This window comes from Rhineura floridana, chromosome 3, assembly GCF_030035675.1.
Source record: "Rhineura floridana isolate rRhiFlo1 chromosome 3, rRhiFlo1.hap2, whole genome shotgun sequence".
In the NCBI taxonomy this organism is placed as follows: Eukaryota; Metazoa; Chordata; class Lepidosauria; order Squamata; family Rhineuridae; genus Rhineura; species Rhineura floridana.
Window position 1 is genome coordinate 55,922,059 of NC_084482.1, and position 21,056 is coordinate 55,943,114.

At 41.9% G+C, this 21,056-nt stretch overlaps 1 protein-coding gene across 3 annotated transcripts; it reads right to left on the reverse strand.

Annotated features, from left to right (window-relative positions):
* Positions 1–1,335: 1,335 nt before the first annotated feature.
* Positions 1,336–20,482, reverse strand: NOTUM (notum, palmitoleoyl-protein carboxylesterase). 3 transcript variants are annotated; one of them, XM_061621801.1, is made up of 12 exons: positions 20,114–20,482; positions 19,124–19,480; positions 17,850–17,902; positions 16,180–16,275; positions 10,721–10,781; positions 8,881–8,939; positions 6,818–6,920; positions 4,994–5,185; positions 4,515–4,615; positions 3,847–3,994; positions 3,207–3,254; positions 1,336–2,585 (listed from the first exon to the last, which is right to left on the reverse strand). In XM_061621801.1, the coding sequence occupies exons 2-12, from the start codon at positions 19,459–19,461 to the stop codon at positions 2,279–2,281; spliced, it is 1,506 nt and encodes a 501-aa protein (XP_061477785.1). In that variant the 5' UTR covers positions 19,462–19,480; positions 20,114–20,482; the 3' UTR covers positions 1,336–2,278. The 3 variants fall into 3 exon arrangements, with proteins under 3 accessions (XP_061477785.1, XP_061477784.1, XP_061477783.1); XM_061621800.1 differs by having other exon boundaries at positions 19,124–19,477; positions 20,105–20,176; XM_061621799.1 differs by lacking the exon at positions 20,114–20,482 and adding an exon at positions 19,827–19,997 and having other exon boundaries at positions 19,124–19,477.
* Between the last annotated feature and the right edge of the window lie 574 nt (positions 20,483–21,056).

Below are 21,056 nucleotides of genomic sequence, written 5' to 3' on the forward strand. Positions count from 1 at the left end.
ATCTTACCTGAACTTGCATTGAAGGCTGCGTTTTCTTTCCATCTTCTGTTGCACATCCCCCCACAATCTGAACTGGAAAGCCTAGTGTCTTAATTTCTTTGTGTTTAGTTTCAATGACAACTCCAGTATCCTGATTCTGCAGGTTCTAAACCTACCTGCTCTAGGTACAGCACATATATATGTTAGTTGATTAAAAAACAAACAAACAAAAACAATCTTCCTGGCCTATGTTACCATTTTGCTGTCTCTAAACAATCCTTACAGTAGTAAATATAGTCTAGAATGCATTGCTTCAGCTTGATCTCATGGGTTTTTAACCTGCTAGGCTTCCTAGTTAGGGTAAGAGTACAGGAAAGTAAAAGTTTGCAGGACCCTGGACTAGGGACTCATAACCAGTAGTTCTCCAGGGTTGCAGGGGGCCACAGACCCCTTACATTTTTGGGAGCAGGGTCTCACCCAGGTTCCTCTGTATGAGCTCATCAGCGTGAATGTGGAGTGTTAGCCACTAAGGAGAGTCTTTGCCCCTTCATGCTGATAGGAGCCAATCATAGTGAAAGGAGGCGAGTCAGCCACTAAGACTCTTCTCAGTAGCTAATGCACAGCCCATTTCATGTGGATTGGCTCTTAGGGACATCTATTGTAGTGAAGCACGGACGTGGAGACAAGAGAGAGAGCAAGGGTGCCGAGGGAAAGTGGAAAGGGAAGTGTGACTCTAAGGGGGTATGGCGTGACTACCATGAAAGGATGCTGCATATCTGAATTTGCCATTACACTACTTCTCATAACGAGAATTGCTTATCTGTAGTAACTAACAGTAGTGTAATTCTCAGTATCCCACCACCTGAAATAAATTGGTGCGTCATGACAAGAATGTGCCTACCTGACAACATGAAGGTGCCTGGTAACTGAAAAAGTGTGTAAGCATCTTTTTGTTCCTTTCATTTTCATTACATCCTTTAAGTCAAAATGGATAAGACTGAAGCACCTGTGAGTTGGTTCCTGGAAATAAAGCCATAGATGACTGCAGAATATCTTGTAAGAGCTTGTTTGGTGTTGAAGGAGACTGGAATTTGGAGTAGTCCTCACTCCTGACTGTTAACTTTGCAAGTATGAAGTTTTTCAGGACACAACACTGCACTAAAATGTCACTGAACAGAAGAGCCATGATGGGCTAGATCTGAAAACTAACATTCATAAATCTCAAAATCAGGTACTCCAATGTTAAGAGCAGCAATTATCTGAGACTATTCTGTGATGTCTCCAGAGCGGATGCATTTATAAGCACACCGTCCTCTCTGAACAAAAGATGAAGAGAGAAAGAACGTGGCTGAGCAGGAAGGATAAAAACTCTTTACTGAGGCTGTGGTGGATATCCCTTCACAAACAAGAAACATACTTCAAGAGTCATGGGGATCTAATAACAATTATAATAATAATGCCACTGCTGACCCTTGTCCTCTCTCACATATATGTGATCAGAAGGAAAAACTTTTCAAAGGAGAAGTATTTACAACTTTACAACAAACATGTGAGCATATCTTAGGTCAGCCCTTATAAATAGCATTTACATATTAAAATAAATATTTTCACATTGCCAAAAATAGTACAAGGTATGGGTTTTTTTCATTATTTAAAAAAATATGTTACAAAACAATATCGTTAACCGTATATTTCTTGCTTATTTCTTTAAAAATTAATAAAATCATCTTATAAAATAATTCAAAAGTAAACTGAGTACATGATAAGTCCACTGCTAGCTTGTGTGCTTTGTTTGTACATTATTATGTTACATCATGAGATGCTGGCCTCCAGGAAATCACGTAATCAATCTTACCGTCATCATTTCCAATTGGACAAATAATCCATTGCTTCCCCCCACAACACCATCTGTTGTCAGTCTTATGGTGTGAAAAGTTCTTGGAAAAAGGCAAAAAGTATGAAGTCCTTTTAACTCCGGAGAGGGATCTTGATTTCTATGCACTCACTGCTCCTTGCAGACCGTTAGTGAATTATTGTGGAGAGGTTCTGCTTGGTTGAGACTGTCCCCTGAAGTAATGTTTCAATCAAATGGTATTAAAAGTAAGATTCTGTTTCACTTTGTCCTGAAAATACTAACTGTGCAAGAGTGTGCATGCATGACTTGTGCTTGTATGTGTATGTGTATGTGTAAATGCTTATGTTATGAGAGTGAGCAAGGAGGACAGAAGATTTGAGAGTCGAGCTAAAAGGCCCCTTCTCCTTATGCAGTCATGCAGTCCTCCTTAGTGGGAAAAGTCTCCTAGCTACCACTACTCAGCATCCCCAGTAGTTTACTGGGCTCCAGCCCCTGCTGCTGAGCCATCTTCTGCACATCAAACCCCATATGCATGAGAAACTGGATCACGTTCATCTCTTGTCCTGTGTACTGGTCCCGGATGGTAGGGCATGAGGGGTTACAGTGTGGCCAAGGACAGCTGTCAATCAGATGGATAGGGCAGCCTTTGAGTGGGGCTTTCCCATTCTTGTTGCTGTCATGGAGACTGCGATCCCAGCAGTGCAGAGCACGGGGTAAAGATGTCCCTTTCACTTGAATGTCTGTCCAATGACTGCAAACACAAACCACACAAGTTACATCAGTGTGTTTTCAGGCTAATTAGCACATAACCTTTCATATGCTCCAAAATAGCAACACTGTGATTGGGCAGAACAGCTGTTCAACACAGCATCCATGCTGTCCATCAGGACCATGGATTTAAGTCACATGCAGGCATGCTGCCATCATGATGTGCCTGCAGGGAAGGTGCCATAACAGAAAAAGCTGCTGACAGAGATGCAGCAAAAAAGAGAAATAAGTTTCAGGAGAGCAGGTGTTCCACAGTGCTGCTGCAGACTCTGCATCAGTCTTTCCAAAATCAAATCCAGTTAATAATGGAACCAGTTTACATTGATTACTAGAGGGATAAGAAGTTCCACAAGATTTAGGGACAATTACTTGTGCTTAAAAGGGCCTCTTGCAATATTCTTGAGAGCCTTCCTAAATGGGTAGCTGGGTGACTGTCTTCCCTGGTACTCTCTTAGGTACTAAGGCTGCAATCCTAATCCCACATCCCTGGAAGTAAATCTCATTGAATTTGATAGGACTTACTTATGAGTAGATATGGTTAGGATTGCTAAGAGAAGGTACAAAGCAAGAGTGAGAATTCATCTCTGCCATCTTAGATTCTTACTTGCGTGTGATGATCTCATGAGACAAACAAGCTGGAGCAAAGCTGGCACTAAAGAAGAAAAAAAGAACAAGATATAGAATACGTGTGATGAACACAAAATATTTCCACTTCCTGTCTGGCCATTCCTCAAAGCATGGCTTGAGTATCCTGGTGCTTTATATGAATGCATCAATGTAACTGGACAGGGTGGTTACTGCGGGGGGCTTGGGGCTTACATTTGAGCTGCTCTAAGGCACTATTCCCAGTTGGCTATGCCCTAGAACAGCTGAGTCACTAGAGGTTCAATTCATTTATGTGGTTGTCTCAGTGCTCTATGAACACCCCTGTCAGGAAGATAGTGGAGAAGGAACTGAGTAGCACAACATAGTATTAAGTCCCTAAGCTTATCCCCTTACAGTAGAAGACAAAAAGACAAGCCGCAAATTTCAAGCAGAATTTCCACTAAGTATTTTTGGTGACTTATACAAACAAGATTCCCAGCACAGAATAAGTGTAGACAGAAGCTGAGAATTTATCTGACAACGTGTCTTATTGTTAAAATATTGGAAGATCTCAAATTTTCAAAGTAACATGTTTCTAGACCACATCTTTAGAGGAAAGTCTTTAAAAATGTTTAGAAAAGATAGCAGGCAAGACTAACGTCACATCTTTGAGGGTGTTCCTCAGCTCACGGCCCAGGTTCTGGATGTAAAGCCACTGTCCTTCCTGCACTGGCTGGCCAGTCAAATGGACATTATCCACAGTGAGCTGGGCTTCATCGAAGAGCCACTGTACCACAAAAACAGGACCTATACAAAGAAGAATTGAGGGAAGATTTCATTGTTATTAGGACTACAAACTTTCATCACTTTAATCAGTTAAAATTTTAGTCAATCAATTAGCACAGGGCAATTTCAATCAGTGAGGCAGAAAGTGAAGGACACTTGCTTATTTTCTGAGGTTACTTTGATTTTGATGTGCTACCGTAATAGGGAATGGAAAAGAAAATATTAAAGACATGTTCTTTTTTTTTAAAATGGTAGGGTTTTTTTAAACTGTAAGTCCTCAACCTTCCTTCAGTATCTAAAAAAAATATTTCATGAGAATCTGGTAATCTGAGAATTTATTCAAATCCAATAATTTAATTAACTATTGCTATTGCTAAACAAATGGGAGTCAGAAATTCTTGCTGATTAAAGGCACATGATTATCAATTAAAATCTTTAGTTGGTTGACACTACTATTCATAATTAATGCTGATAATGAAGAATATTCTGAAGTATGTTTCAGATCAGCAAACAGAGAGCAGAATACTCTCTGCACACTTACATCGGAGAGTGGGATAAATTTTATAGCCAAAGAAACAATTCCATTCCTCTCCCTCTTTAAACTGCATTTTGCAGCGTTCAGGAACAAGTCCATTCCAATACCTGAAACATGAAATGATAACAAAAGTTAATTATTCAAGCTTGTTCTGTTGAAACTATTTAACTAGAGTTCTTGAGACAACTGCAGTTAAGATCTGAAAATTTGCAAGTTTCAAAAATTACGGACAACAGAGGGCAGCAAAGCTGCAAATTGAACACATATTTTAGCAAGAAGGAAATTCTAATTATATATTGTTCATGCCAGATTATGATATGAGAACACCTTTTGCACAGCTACATTTCATTATTTCTTTTCCAAATAGAGCATCATCAGCTAAAGGTAGCAGATACTTTTTATAATTACAAAGAGACAGAAAGACTAGGTGTCACAGTCCAGTCTCAGACTTTCTGGGAAAAGGAGGCTTTAGAATACTTCAGTACCTAATTCCTCTCCTGATGGCTTCTGTGGGGGCACAGGTTATGGTATCAATGCAGTCTGTTCTACGATATTGTTTATTATCCAAGAACCAGCCAGAGTCTGCAAGGCCACGGACCTGAATCCCAGGATATCCCATCTCTTCCAGCTGTTCAGCTACTCGATCCACATTTAGGAGCACCCCCGTTCCACCAGCACTGCAAAGACAATGTTAGTCTTTCAATCAGATAGGTAGCACAACCCCAGAGCTATTGAGTAGTGTTTATAGTAGGGCCATGATTCTCCAGATACCTGTCATCCAAATCTGAATTCATGGGGTATTTTTAGTGCCCTGTATTAACCCCCTATTAGTTTGTAAATTAAACCTATTTTAATCAAAAATTCTCATTAATCACATATTATATTCCAAAGATACTTCAGATAAATGAAATTCCACAGAAGGCTATATTTTGATTTGTTAAAGAATATGATAACATAGGGAGCTACCGAATAAAAGAATTGGGATGGTTCCAATCCTGCTTTTGAAGATTTCATAATGCTGACAGTGTAATCCTATACATGTCCACCCACAAGTGTCCCATTGAATTAAATGAAGCTTTTTTTCCATAAAGGGAGATACAAGATTGCAGCCTGCTCTTAGGATTTCATTTTCTAGCCATTAAGAGAAAGTGGCTGCTTGGAGTCTTCAAGCTACCTGAAAGACCAATTGAAGGATCATAAAAAAAAAGTTTAGATTTGTTTAAGCCAAAGGAGGACAGACCTCAAGTTCACAGGCTCTGCTTTGTGTTTTACTAGAATCCTGAGAGCTACCAAGCAGAGCCAGGTGCAAAAGATATTCACTTGGAATTAAAGAACATGGTGCCCCAAACTGCTGCTGAGTACAGAGATTTACTCTGAGTATCAGAACTGAGTTGTATCTATACAGCTGCCACATAAAACCCAATTCTGGATATCCCAAGTTTTCTCTGTTCAGCAGTCTAATTTGCTGGAGGAAGAGGGAACCCATTTTGTTATTGTTGAACAACTGAGAGTCAGAAATCCTTGCAAATCACAAAGAGATCTACCAACAGAGCCTGATCTACCTTCTGCCTATCCCTGGTTTAAGCTAGTGAGTTGTACCACCTGCTGGAAGGAGATTATAGGAGCACATGAACATCAAAGTATTCCACAACCCCAAACTAATGACCAGTCCTGGACCACATTCACACCATACATATATTCCACTTTAAACAGTTATGGCTTCCCCCAAAGAATTCTGGGAAGTATAGTTTGTTAAGGGAGTCGATAGTTGCTAGAAGACCCGTCTTCTCCTCACAGAGCTGTAATTCCCAGAGTTCTTTGGGAAAAGGGACTGCCTATTAAACCACTTAGGGAACTGTAGCTCTTTGAGGGGAATAAGGGTCTCCTAACAACTCTCAGCACTCTTCACAAACTACACTTCCCAGGATTCTTTGGGGAAGCCATGACTGTTTCAAGTTGAATAAATGTATGGTGTGAATGTGGTCTGAATGTGGTCCAAATCTTCCCCAGTATCACAACATTAGTTGTAGACATGACTGGAACCTCACATGGAAATGCCTCTTCTTCCTACCCAAACACGTTATTGATTAGGGAGCAGATTAAAACACATCATCTAACTTCTCACAGTAGGACAATCATGAAGATGCAGCAACGAAAACAAAATAAGTTTTTATTAACTGCAGCACTTTTTCCATCAAAAGGGTAAGGGTAACTGTGGGGTAAAAATCATCCTCACCACCAACCAGTAAATCTGCAATCTTCCGGGCAGACACACATACACTTTCTAGACAATCTTCATATACACCTACCTGCTTCCTGCTAGCAGCAGCACTTTAGCATTCCCAAGGCCTTTCCCCACCAACTCCTTTACAACCTCTTGAATGATGAGGGCACCCATGAAGACAAATTCATCTGAGGGGGAAAAAAAAGTTCACCGTAAACCAAATGCCCTCAGCTGCACTTTGACTGAAACATTTCCCTATTTCTCTCCATTGAAGGCTTTGGGTCTATGCAAACTGAAAAAAACATTCCTCATATTTATATGGAGAGGCAGTGTGGTATAGTGGTTAGAGTATGTAGGACCTGGGAGACCAGGGTTCAAATCCCCACTCAGTCTTCAAGTTCACTGGATAACATTGGGCCACTCGCTATCTCTCAGCCTAACCTACCTTACAGGGTTGTTGCAAAGATAAAATGGAGAAGGGGAACAAGGGGGTATGCTTCCTTGAACTCCTTGGAGGAGATGCAGAATAGAAATGTAATAAATTTTTAAAAATAAAAATGGCAAGTTACAAATGTATAAATTCTATGGGAGCCTGGCAGGTATGGCAGTGCACCTTAGATCTGTTATCTTGTATTACCTGATGACCTAGCCCTAAACTCACTAGAGGGTTGATTCTGCATATTTTAGGATTACATCTTTAACTATAAAATAGAAAAGCTGTATCTCCCATCCCTGAAATACTACTACCTCTTTATAAAAGACAGAACAGCAGTTCAACAACATAAAAACTGAAGATATATTTTTATTGGTCATTTAAAAGTTATCTATGAGATGAAAGCATTTGCCATAGCAATCCAATTCTGGCTCTCTCAACTTTTGGCTGGGGCCAGTTGCAATACTTAGTCAGCTGCTCCTGCAGTTCAGATATGTAGCCACCAGGGCGCTCACCTGAAAGCAACTGCTACCTGGGACATTCCAAGAACAGTTCTCTCTGTGTGTGGTGTGTACACAATGTCCTTTTTTCCTGATGCATTTAACTGCATTTTCCTGATGCATGTCTCGAGGGAATACAGGTAAGGCAGTTGAATTCACTCACCCTCTCAATACTGGTGCTAAAAAACCCTCCTCTATCAATGTCTCTGAAGTCAAGGCAGTATACCTGCTCAATCCACTTCAAAAATGCTGACTGAAATATTGTTAGGATAAACATTTCCTCCCCTCTATACAACTGCCTTTTTAAAGGTTAGAAATCCCTCATTAAACCAGATGTTGATCTTGTTCTGCTAAGATACAGGATTGTGAAAAATTAGGTATCTTCATGAAGGACCATAACATTATGCTGTGAAAGACAGAGTAAGGTGAAAGACAGAGCTCTTGCACCTCCAACAGTCTTGTAGAAGGGGGGATTCAGCAGGTGTATCATCATGCCAGCTTCTGAAATTCCCTCTTCTACAAGAGTATTAAAGGTGGGTGAGGATGCCCTGTCTTCTCACTAGTGGTGTCCAACAAGCCAAGGTGTCGAGCTGCCACCAAGGAGAAGATGGGCATCTTGAAGAGGCAGGACTAATGAGAAAAAGAACTATAATGGGATCCATATTTTACCTACTGAGCAACTATGTTGGTAGCCCCAAACTTTCAAACTGCACAAACGCTTTTTCAAACAAACAGAGATAATACTGCTTAGGTCAACATCATCAAAAGACATATTTTTCTGAACCACACTGGGCCTCTCCATGTCATTTTTGTGATAGGCGGAGATGCTCAAGTCCCTCAAACTCATATACATAAGCATTCATGATTCAATTTGTGAATTCTGGCACTGTTTGGTCCTTCTCTACCAAAACCTCTATCCATGGTAATAGCTGCGGGGGCAGGGTGAATTAGGGACATTTAACTAAATAGAATGGCTGTGTCTCAGAAGGCCAAGATGCGGCTATTCCCTTCAGGCTATTGTTGTGATGGGGCTCTGAACCATGACAAAGCAGAATTACCAAGCGGATGTTTTATTTAGAGAATAGAATATTTATTATTCCTTCCTGCCCATTGGCAAAAACCATTTCCTCATTTGCATAACTGTAGAGAAGTTGAGCCATATCCCTTTAATGCATAATGTCTGTCTGGCAGCGGGAGCCTGTCAGAAGCACTCACTTTTCTCAATCTTGGCAGTGGCTCCACTCCAGACATCGCTTGAGCAATATGGGATGAAACTGCAAGAGACAAGAAATATGAGAGGACCATTATTCCTTTGACATGCAGGAAGGGTTGAAACAGGGGTCAAGCAAATTAAACCCCAAGGGAGACAGAAAGAAACCAATTTCATGCCCATTCAGATCTTATGGTACCAGCCAATACTCCCAGAAAGAACTCAAGTGGTACTGATTTGCTTTACTGACCAAATTACATCAACAGTGCATTTTACACTTCACACAACAGCCAGATATCCCTGCATACCACTGCCATGATAAATACACAGTCTGAAAGGGAGATGCACATCCTCAAACTTTGATATATATGTGATTGGGCACAGCTTGATGCAGTCAAGTGCATGTTTGGAGACATGTGCCACCCTTTACACTCTACCAGCATTTACTATGGCAACATGTAAAACTTTAAGTAGTCCTAAACACTTATCTGCCTGTCAAATGCAAATATTATGTTTCTAAGTAGATGGAGCAGTTGTTTTTCCCGTATTCTTGTTTTCCCCATCTAATTTCTCTCCCTGTAAATAACGTAATTGAAGCTGTCAATTACAGTGCCCTATCAATGATTACCTTTATCACCAGAAGGGATGATCTTTCGATATAATCTCATGCAAAACAAAAAGATGATTTTTTTGCCTTTCTTTTCACTCTAAGCAGCTCCTTCAGTACAAAGGTTTCTTGCATGCATGTAGGCAAGCTAATCTCCTGTACTGGCCCACAAATGTGAACAGCAGCAGCCGTAATATGTACCCTTGAGGCATATCTCAGCCATAAACAAAAGCCCACATGTGCAAACCAGCCTTACTGGGACAGAACATCAGAAGCAACCAACAGTACAGGATGCTATAGTAAAAGTATATGACCACACTTCTGGCTCATTTCTAGCTATCCTACATTTAGCAAGAACTCATGTTCTGACAGTCTCTGCTATGCCCATCTCACATTAATTTGTATGGCCATTTTTGACCCAAAGTACAGTACTGGCTGTAACCACAACCTGTGGTCAGAGAATTCCAAAATACAAATTGTGTAACATTTAGGGGGGTAGGGGAAATCATTTTGGTTATGGAAATGAGCTGAGTTTCACAGAGAGCGTTAAAAATTTAAGAATTTCCGTGCTTGGCCAGACCAAGCTCTACCTAGTCCAGCATTCTATGCCCAGCCAATGCTGCCTGAAGCTCACAAATAGAGCTTCAGAGTGAAGCTCATCCCCTGTTGCTTGTCTCCAGCATCTGACAATCATATTGCTTATAACATGGAAGCTTAGGTATCCTGCGTGGCTAGCATAGCCCCACTTTCCACAAATGTGCCTAATATAATGGCAATGTCCCTTATTAGGCATTTTTCTGAGAATATTAAATCTTCATTTAACCTACTATCAATCAATTTCATCATCCTTCTGGACTTCAGAAACATTGTGAGAAAACTCAGTCTGATTATAATTTCCAGAAGATTTTTCTTATTATTAAGCATTACCTTTCTCTGCTTTTTCAGTTCATACTATTATTAGAGTTGCCAGCCAGCCAGCCAGTGTATGTGCACACTGGGCTTATGCACCTTTAATAGTTTGTTAGAAGCAATTTCTGCTCAGCAGATGACTGTCATTATGCAAGCTACACCTTCTGAAATTCCCTCTTTGACAATACTGGCTTTTTAAAAAATCTGGCCACCCTAAATCTTATTGTAGCATTGTTGTGTTACAATGTGCAAGACCCAGTCCTGGATTTTTTTTTACATGTTAAGTTAAATTCCGATTTCCCAACTCACACAATCTTCCCGCTACTTACACCATATTTGCATTCCACCAGTGTGGATTTTCCTCCGGTTGTGATGACAGAATGCCGGTTCCTGTAGATGGACAAAAAAAACACCACTAAGAAAGAAAAACATCCTTCACATAGGCTGCTTTCACACATGGGGCTAATAGCGCTAGTTTAACAGATTAAAAAGGTAGCGCTTCTGTTCCGATTTCTAAAATTCCTTTCACACTGCAGTACCTCTTGCGATAAGGAACAGTACTTTTTCAGCCGTTATAGTGGCATTTCGCGCAACTGTCTTTCATACAGCTTGTTTTCGTCCCTCACCCATGCACACTGTTCCCCACTGTGTAGGAGGTCTAAGATCTTGTCCTGTTGCCATGCAAACCCTCTCCCTTTAGGATCTGACTTTTTAAATTGTTTTAGTTGTATCAAGACAGGGGTGTGTGGGGCCCCCTTCCGGGAAGGGTGACTTCGCTTGTGCCTGCTTTTGAGACGGGCTCCCGCCTCAGAAGAAGCTTATTCAGATATAAATCAGTCAGAACATTTTTTTTTTTGACTGATGAAATTTCTCCCGGGCAGGGAGAAACGTAGAGATCAACCTCAAAAGCCTGTTTTTGTTGGGAGGATTGGATTTCATTAATTTATGAGAAAAGGTCCAGCCAGCAATGCCGGACGGACTTCCGAACAAGCTCTATCTGATTAATGCGACACGTTTATCTTTTCTTCAAAGAGAAAACGGACTAACAGGCAAGCACCCTTCTTTCTATTCTTTTTTTACTTGGTTTAAATTGTTGCAGCAAAAAAAGATTTGTCAAATGAATCAGCTTTAAAGAACTTCTGGGTGAGCTATAACTCTTCTCTGTTATTCACGAAATTACCAGCTTATCTCTGTTTCTATTGCAAAAAGCTGTCCTGGAAGTGCATTCTAAAGATATAAACAGAAGAGGGATTTCTATTCCGAGGAGAAAAAAATAAAAAATATGAACTTTGGAACATTATATTGTCTGGGACTATTCTCTTTTTGGTCTATTTTTTTTTGACGAATCTGCTTCTTCACGACGCCACTAACTGTTTTGATGCTGGGAACTAAATTTGTTTTGTATTCTTGAACATAGAGAGATAAGGCAGGCTGCTCTGTTTATACTGTGATGTCATCAAGCCTGGAATATTAACCCAATTGTTGCTGAAATAAGAAGTGGTTCTTCTTTATTTTTGTTTTGTTTTGTTTTCGTGGTTTTAAAAATGGCAATCAAGAAAGTGGCTGAGAATCTGGAAGTAATTATGTTTCAGAAAATAATGGATGAGATTGAGATAACGAAACAAACCCTGCGACAGGGCAGTAAGGAGCTGAAAATTGAACTGAGCAAAATGACGCAGGAGCTTAAAGAAATAGGGGATCCTGTGAGAGAGGAGAATGAGATCAGAGATGAGAAAAGAAAAAATAAAGGGAAGATACAAGCCCTGGAGATTGGAACAAATGTGGAATTGGAAAAAGATCTGGAGTTTATGGATATTAGAAATAAAATCTACTGTTTGGAATTTAACGTTATCTCTGAAGAAATTAATGAAGATATTAGAGATAAAGTTATCAATGGCTTGGATAATTTTCTGGACTGGAATGACGTGATGGAGCTTGATATAGAGAAAATCTATGGAATTAACTGCAGCCATGTGACAATGGAAAAACTCTCGAGAGATGAGCCAGTGCATTTTGTAAAAAAGAACAGAGATATGACTTTACAACAATATTTCAGCAACTTATTCAGAATCGATGGCAAGAAAATATTTGGGATAGAGGAAATTCCCATCAGACTCTTATTATATGACTATGGCTATGACAGCAAGATTACTATGGAATACTGATAATGGAAGATTGGACACTGAAATTACTGGACTTAACAGGACTATTGAAGATGGAAGATGGAATTAATATGGATAATGGAATAATGGCTATTGAAATTATTGGACCTAACAGATTTGATGAGATGGATTAATTGATATGTTTATTTGGACTATGGTTATGACAATAAGATTATTATTATTATTAAAGAGATGGATTAATCGACATGTTTATTTGGAGAAAAATTGATAGATATATTTCTTAAAGAATTGAAACCTCTCTCTGACTTTTTGTGGAAAGAATAAAGTAATGTTTATGAGATTTGATGATTAATTAAGATAACTACTGGAGGAAAGTGATTTTATAATATAATTTAAGAGACAGGATTGTTATATATTGTAGACCTATAACTGATCTGCGACAAATGGGAAGTCAACATTTTATTTTTTTTGTTTAATCATTTTTGTTTTGTTTTGTTTTTTGTCTTTGAATGTTTTATGATTTTGTTTTGTTTGTTTTATGAAAATTTGAATAAAAATTATTGTAAAAAAAAAAAAAGACAGGGGTGTGTGGGGGAAATGCGGCTGCTATCTGCACCGATGCCGGAATACCGGTACAATGTTCGTCAGGCAAACAAAAAAAACCTGCGTGACTAAAGGGCAGGAAAGCACTGCATGCTGGGATGTTTGTCACGTGAGCGGCAGCAGCTAGTGAAAAACTCCTGCAATCTTCTGGGTTCTCAGCCTTCCTAACGGATTATTTCTGGTATCATTTATTGCGGAACTTAGAGCTATACTTGCACTACATTCCACCAGAATTGCGGAGCTACTCGGTATGTTGTGTGAAAGCTCAAATATAATGCGCAAATTACCAGGTAAGAAATCATCAGAATAGCGGAATAAAGTGCAGTGTGAAAGCACCCATAGTAAAGCAGTCTCCAGCAATGTGTAGAGAACATTCAGCAAATATATAAAGACAAAAAATGTGAAAGAGAAGAGCATTTTGTACTAATATCTCAGGGAACAAGCCTTCATTTGGTCTCATGGCTTATGTATATGTTTTTCAGCATTTGAAAGAATACACTGTATACAATAAATTATTCCCTAATCTGTTTATGCTTATGGCATTAAAGGAACAGAGAAGAGGAAAGGAATCCAGAAAAAGCTGGGATCCAAATCGGGGGTTAACAACCTAGTACCCACAAAGGCTTTCATTGGTGCCTCCAGACTCTGAGCTTCTTCTTTCAAGTCTCTAGCCCTCCTAGAAAGAGGGTTATGAAGCAAAATGTGCAGACACCTTTTCTAAGTGATTTCTGTAAAATGAGTCAGCCTGGCTGCTCCTGCCTGTCACTTATTTTAGCCAATGAGTGAAGTCAAAACTGTGATTGATAAATGAGTTGTTTGGACACCAGGCAATAGAGATCCTGAGGTCCTAAAGAGCTGCCATTTTTCCCTTCCCCCTTCCTGCCTGTCTTATTTTCTAGTAGTCCTTGGAATTTCCATAGTTTGCCCTTTGTTTTTCCCTAGCAACTAGCATGCATATTTTCTGTGGTGGGTTCATCTGAGATGAGGTGGTCCTAGAAGTTATTTTCTGTAAATACTACTACACAGTAAGTGCAGGTGGATGTTAAGGAATCCTCCCCCCAAAACACAAAACAAATGTGAACACTTTGCAAAAAGGCTTAAGCATGTCTTCTGTTGTGCAGGAACTAAAAACCAGGCACTCTATAATAATTCACTGTACAGTTAGCTTACAGTACAATGGTATACATGTCTGCTCAGAAGTAAGTCTCTTTGTGTTTAATGGGGCTTGTTCCCAGGTAAGTGGGTACAGGATGGCAGCCTAGGCTTTGGTTTGGGGTTGGCATTGGGAAAAATAGGGTTCTTGTGCCTTTAACAGCTGTATGGCAGGCAGAAATTCAGCAGCTTAAGCCTTTTCTAGTATGGAAATATGATTATGGGAAAAAGCTTCACCATGACAGTACTCTCTTATTCACTGTTATGCCATGCCCCCGATGACAGCCATTATGCCAAGCCTCCACTGCAGCCATTTTGTGACTGGTGCCCACAGAACTCTCTCAAAATTCAAGATGTGCCCAGTGGTCCAACAAGATTGGTGACCCCAATATACATTATGCATTCTCCCAACCGACACACAAACCATAGTTTAGTACTTCAAATCATAAGCTCATTTCTTCTCTAGGCAAATAAGCAGACCCATATTCATACTTCACTACAGTTTAAAGTACGCCACAATTAAAGGTGCAGGATCCTTATCCTCTTTTTTATCTAGCCACCCAAAGACACCACAAAATTCTACAGAACATTTAGAAGTAGGAATGGGGAGCCTATGGCCCTCTGGATATTGCTGGACTACAACCTCCATCACTCTTGACCATCGGCCTTGCTGGCTGGGGCTGATGGGGTCTGGAGTTCCAAACATTTGGAACATACCAAGTTGGGAAAGACAGAATCAGGCAGTAAAGACCCAACACCAGCATGAGACCGTTAGTGCTGCCTTGAAACCAAGACCAGATCCCAGCCCCCATAGCTCCTACTGGGAGAAAGGGCAGGATACATACATACATATATATACACATATATATACACATACATATATATACATGCATACATACATATAAAATTAACTAGTTAGCTGTTCTTCTGAAGTAGTTCTTACTCCTGTGATAGTGTAAACATACTAAGGAAAGTCAGGGAGCCCTTCTGTGGGTCTGCTCACAATGCAGTACCCACTTCATCTTCACTTCACTGAAAGAACAAACACAGAAAGTGTTACTAGGTTTCCATCAGCCGTTCTCTTTCCTCTGAGGGTCCAAAACAGCCCAAATCGGAAAGCCATGGCATGCCATGCCATTTTAAAAAAACAAAAACTATTTATAAAAAGGACAAAAAGAACAAAAAAAAATCAAGCCTAAGGATGGCAGACAAAGGTGATGCAAGACATGTTATCTGAAAATTCTTTTGTTTTCATTGACATGGCTTGAATAAGACAGAGTAGCAAAATAAATAGCAATTCTAGATTCCTAAAAATAGTACAAGCCTATTTTAACAAAAACAATTTTAACTTGCATGTCATTTTCCACGCAGATGTGCCCAAAACAAGAATAAGAATAACAGGAATACATATCAAAGCATAATTATAATAATAGTCTACTACCAATTCATTTCAAAACATAATATTGCAATCCAAATAAAGACTTCCTTTCAAAGAATACTCGCATTATAACAACAAGATATTAACAGCCCTTATCACAGCATGTCTGGGCAGTATCTCCTCCCACAGGTACAACCTTGGATCTGCAGAGGAAACTCTGCTCCATGTCCCTTCCTTAAACACCGATCGTTCAGGAGTGCAAGATCACAAGGCTGGACTTTCTCCATAGCAGCAACGGCATTAGGAAATGCTCTCCCAGGCAAAGCACCCTGCCTCCAGGTTCAATTTAAAATGACTGCATGCATTAAACATTTTATTTGGTGTGTTAGTGTTGATTTAATGGAACAGGAGGGTGTTCCAAAGTAATACTACTACACCATATAGGTTATATATCTACATGTTGTATGTAGAAAGAAAAAGCAAAATATAATTAAAAAAGTAAGTCCCAGGTTGGTGGGAATAAAGAATTTACCGGTTCTGGTAGTGGGCCATTCCTTGGAGCCCATAAGTCTCCTCATTGTTTCATACCGAGTGTTGCAGTTCTCTCTGTTGAAGCAGTACCAGCCTCCTGATTCAAAAAAACAAAAAACAAACAAACACAGAATCAGACAGTCTCCATTTTTTCCTGCTTCGCCTATTACTCATTCTGGTACACTGGAATAAAAAACGGATTATAACAGACAACATCCAGTATAATGTGATAATGGGATCTGATTGTGACCTTAAGATTGCAATACTATGTACACTTCCCTCGAAGTAAGTTCAACTGAACATGGTGGTCCTTACTTCTGAGTAAGCACAGTGCAGTCCTATGCATGCTATCTCTGAATATAGTAAATTAAAAATATGGTATTTGCTGTAAAATAAGAGTAACAAATAGTATAGTGCTAGTTTCATAAGAAAGGTTACCATCATTTCCAAAGCATAATGTGCTTTGAACTGCTCCCATGCACATTGTGCTGATTTTTACAGGCCTTTTTACCAATGTCTAATTTCCCAAAGAATGAATCTTACACCTTCAGGATTTATATCTAGCCACTCTTATACCCTGATCCTACCACTCTGAAAGTGACCTAAGTGAAGTAAAGTTTGCTTCTCGTCTTTTTCAACAAAGCAGACAACAGCGTGTTTAACTGCATGCCATTCCTGTGCCTACAAAGGGCCTGTTTTGCACATGTCACTATATTATGCACTTTCCTATGGACTGTGGCTGTTTCATGAAAGCGTGTTCACATTGGACTCAGTGGAAAGTTTCAAGTAATGGCACTGATTCTGCTCTACTTGTGTACACTAATTAACAGCCCTGGATGGAAATATACATTCCTACAAGCCTGAAAAGGTACATCTAAACTTTTCAATAAGGCCTGGACTGGACTGCAATGCAAATGCCCACACAGATGCTCTATGTGGTTCTCTCCTATGTTTAAGATTGGAATGAATAACCCAAGTACTCAAAGAGTAGGATTCCAGAGGATTCTGTAGCTGAGCTGCTTGGCATGATCAAAAACATGCAAGACACTTATTTGACTAACAATTATTGAAAAATAATTACAATAATAATGATAAATTTTAGCCACAGATTCACTTTCATATGGTCACGTTCAAAATAATGTTGAGGTTGCAGCCCTAAACACTCTTACTTGGAAGAAAGTACCATTGAAACCAATTGCACATTGCCAAACAGATGAGTTTAGGATTGGAATAAAACAGCCAGTTAATTTCTTTCATACTATGCAGAGGGAAAGGGAGAAAACAGCATATATGTGTAGCCCAAAGTCTGTTCGGAGACTTACTGCATGTATGCATTGAAACCTAGGATATAGTGCCAAGACTAACATTACAGAGTACAGAGCGAGAAATAGATTTGAGTAGGTAGCTTTGATTAAAGTTAGGTGAGTAGTTAGGCTGCCAGCAAACCTCCAGGTGGCATGGCACATGAAATAGTAAAAACGGGGTGGGGGGGAAGGATGGAGACATTGGTTAAAGAGAAGGCAGCCAGCACATACACACACTCGCTACAAGTCTTTGAAGAAAGCAGCTGGGAAGCTCTTCCACCATCCAATGACTGTTACAAAAAGAGCCTAAAATGATTGAACTTTGCTTAAATAAATGGAAATAAAATTAAAGAAAACTCAAGCTCACCTTCCAGGAACAGCAGCCACCTTCTACTGCCTTTTGATTCTTTGAGGTAGTAGCTAAAATAAAAACAAATAGAAGGCAGCGTGAACTTAATTAGGGAGACTGGCTCACTCAACCACAAGCTCTTTGATACACCAACTCATTATAATATCAAGAGGGTTACATAAAATACTTGGTTAAAGAACAAGAGAAAGAAACAGGATGGCTGTCAGAAGAGCTCCAAACAGAGTCTGATCAAAGGGCCTTCTCAGGGGACCCTGAGCCAGGCTGAGCTGGCTTTCATCTTGCTCCAAAATAAATGCATTAAACAAATTCCTAGCATTCCTAAGCATCTCCAGGCAGGAAAGAGTTATTCCACCTGTTGCCTGCTGCATTCTTAGTAACGGCCACTTGGTGGAAGCAAAGACTGAATGCTAGGATGGATTGTTTCAGCACTTCTGAAGTACAGCAGGAACAGAGAGGGTCCAGCAAATGGTATTAATAGTAAACCATCCTGCATGCTCTCAGGCATCCCTCCTCAGCAAAAATGATGCTTTACAAAGAAAGGAGTGATGATGTTATCCATGTTTATTCAGCCCATATGCAGACAGTCTATGTGGCACGGGTTGGAGAACTGGCAGAGTTCTGATTTCATAAAGGAGCTCATTCTAGTGAGGTTGTGGTAGCTGGACTAGTATCTAAGAACATGGGCACTGTTGAGGTTTAATGACTATTCTATAGAGTTCCAAGGAGCTATACTGCTGCGAGGCAAAAGGTTACCTACTATGCTTTGCAAAGTTCCAATTTTCTAGACTACAGCACATTCCTCTGCATAAGGGACAGCTACCAACTATAAGAAAATCTTGTGGATATTAGGAACGCTCTTATAAAGGGGCAAGATATAATAAGAATAAAAAGCAGTTACATTCACTACAGTTATCTCTTCCCACTCCCCACTCTACCCTCTGGTAGAGGTTTATGAGTAAGTTCACCTCCACTCCTTACTTTTAACTGTATGGACTGGGGGAGGAACTGCTGGTAAACGGAACGGCGCAGAACCACATACTGATGGAAGTGGTAATGGGTTTGCGTGTGCACAAATAAAGACAGGAAGCAAAGAAGCAGAGAGGATGGAGTAGTAGTAGATTTTCTTAAAAGTTCCTTCTATTCTACTGAACACAGGAGCCAGTAAGATGGGCTTCTGGGTGCCTGAGATGCATTAGACCTGGAGAGCCAAGGATGAAGCAAGTGGGGGACTAGGGGATCGCAGAAGGGTCAGGCTTGGAATCTGCACTCACCCGGCGGGACTGCCGTCGTTGCAAGTGACCGAACTGTTGAGCAGCATGTGGAGCCTCAGCTCGTGGTGCAGATTCTGAGCCGAGCAAGGGTAGAGCGACTGCGCCAGGCTCTTGATCTGAGCCATGAAACTGTCCATGTTGCCCTCCACAGCGGTAAAGTCCAACGGGAAGCTTTCCACCGGCTGCCCAGTGGCCTCACTCCGCTCTCGGGCAGCTGCCGCCGCCGCCGCGGGCTGCTGTTGCTGTCCGCGCCGCCTCCAGCTTTTTCTGCCCTCCCCGCCGGGGCCCCAGTGCAGGAGCCCCAAGAGCAACAACATCTGCACGGTCCCTCGGCCCATCGCGACGCGGAGCCACCTGCTGGGAAGGAAAAAAGGGAATCGGTGAGCGCAGCCCGCCGCTTTGCTGAAGGGCGGACAGGGGGTCGATCGCTCGTTTCGCCTAGGGCTGCTGCAGGGTGCGCACTCTGCCCCTGGTGGCGAGCGGCGCTTCGCGGGCTCAGGGGGGGGGGCTCTAGCTTGTGCTTGCTCCGTGCCGCGCCTTGCCAAGGGTCTGGCAGCTCTGGCCGCGTCTCCCTCGCTCCAATGAGCTGCGAGCAAAGCAGCTCCTGGGCGTAGTTAGCGGGAACCGGCGTTCGGGACCCGCACTGTCTGGGATCTGTGGCGGGGCTCGAGGGCGCTCGGCTTTTCTTGGTGCACGGACTCACCGCCTCGTCCCAAACCACAAACATGACAAGAGGGGCACGGAGTGCACGGGGAGCCCGCCGGGGGCGCCGCCAGTCCCGGCGCCGCGTGGGGTGGCAGCAGCCAGCCAGCCGGCCAGCTCCCTCCTCCTCCTCCTCCTCCCCATGCACGAGGAGGAAAAGAAGGGGAGGGACACTTTCCCAGCCGACAGTCGTCGCTCTGCCGGCTGTCCTCCTTTCTTTCCTACCCCCCTTCCTCTCCTGTCCCGTCTAAAGAGACGCCCAGCGAGTGCCAAAAGCACCTTCGCTACCTCCCACCCAGCAGTGCTGGGCGCAGCTTCAAGGGGTTGGCTGCAGCCGAGGGTCTAGACTTGAAGTACAGCTGAATCGAGCGGGACTTTGAAGTCCCCCTTCCCTTCCTTTTCCTCTTTCCGTCCCTCCTGCAAGGTCCCCCCACCCCAGCTGCGGTGTGCGTGCACGGATGAAAAGACTGGCCTCCTTGGCTGCTGCTTGTTGGGGGTGCTGTGGGGGTCCGTGCGGCAGAACAAGAGTCCTCACGGCCTGGGGCATTGCTGTTCAGGGGGTTGACGGCTATAGCCCGCCCTCTCTCGCAGGGATACCCCGCCCAGCGAGAATCTGGCTCTGTGTCCCCTTTGCTAGGGAACCTCTCCCGGAAACTCTTCAGTCCGGCCTCCCCAGCACTGAGCCCTCCCGCCTTTCCCGGGGTTCCTCAAGCCACGTGCTGTGCCAGGCGGCCCCTTCGGCTTCTACGTGCTCGTATTTTCGCTGTGAGTGTGTGTTTGTGAGGAGGAGCGACTAGAGCTTGTCTTACTTAAACCAAACCACCCTTTTCAGGAAAGAGAGAAGAAAGGTGGGTGAGTGGGTTGCGGGTGGGTGGCCTTCTAGTCCTAGCTGCTTCCAAGATTCCCTTCCCCAACACGAGGATAATAAGAAGCGGCCTATTGGGTTAAATCGAGGGCTCCTGTTCTAGTCCAACACACGCACACCCAAACAGTGGCCAGCTAGATACCTTTTATAAGCTACTACGCAGCACATGAAGGCAATAGCCTGCTCTCCTGGATTAGCCTTAGTACAGTATGTGGTATTCAGGGCCAGGCTATCATACTACTGGTATTCAGAGGAAATCATGAAGATTTCATTTGGCTAATGGCTAATAATCTGTCCTCTAAGAAAGGCACTGTGGCAAAGTGATCAAACTGTTGGACTATGATCTAGGAGACCAGAGTTCAAATT

What these genes read in the sequence shown, in the direction of transcription:
- NOTUM (XM_061621799.1), bottom strand. Translation starts at nt 19,969, where the DNA reads ATGGGGAGGAGGAGGAGGAGGAGGGAGCTGGCCGGCTGGCTGGCTGCT. An exon ending in AACACCCTCAAAGATGTGAC is followed by an intron (nt 3,255 to 3,846) that starts GTTAGTCTTGCC and finishes TTTCTTCTTTAG; the next exon opens with TGCCAGCTTTGCTCCAGCTT. An exon ending in CATGAGATCATCACACGCAA is followed by an intron (nt 2,586 to 3,206) that starts GTAAGAATCTAA and finishes TTGTGTTTGCAG; the next exon opens with TCATTGGACAGACATTCAAG.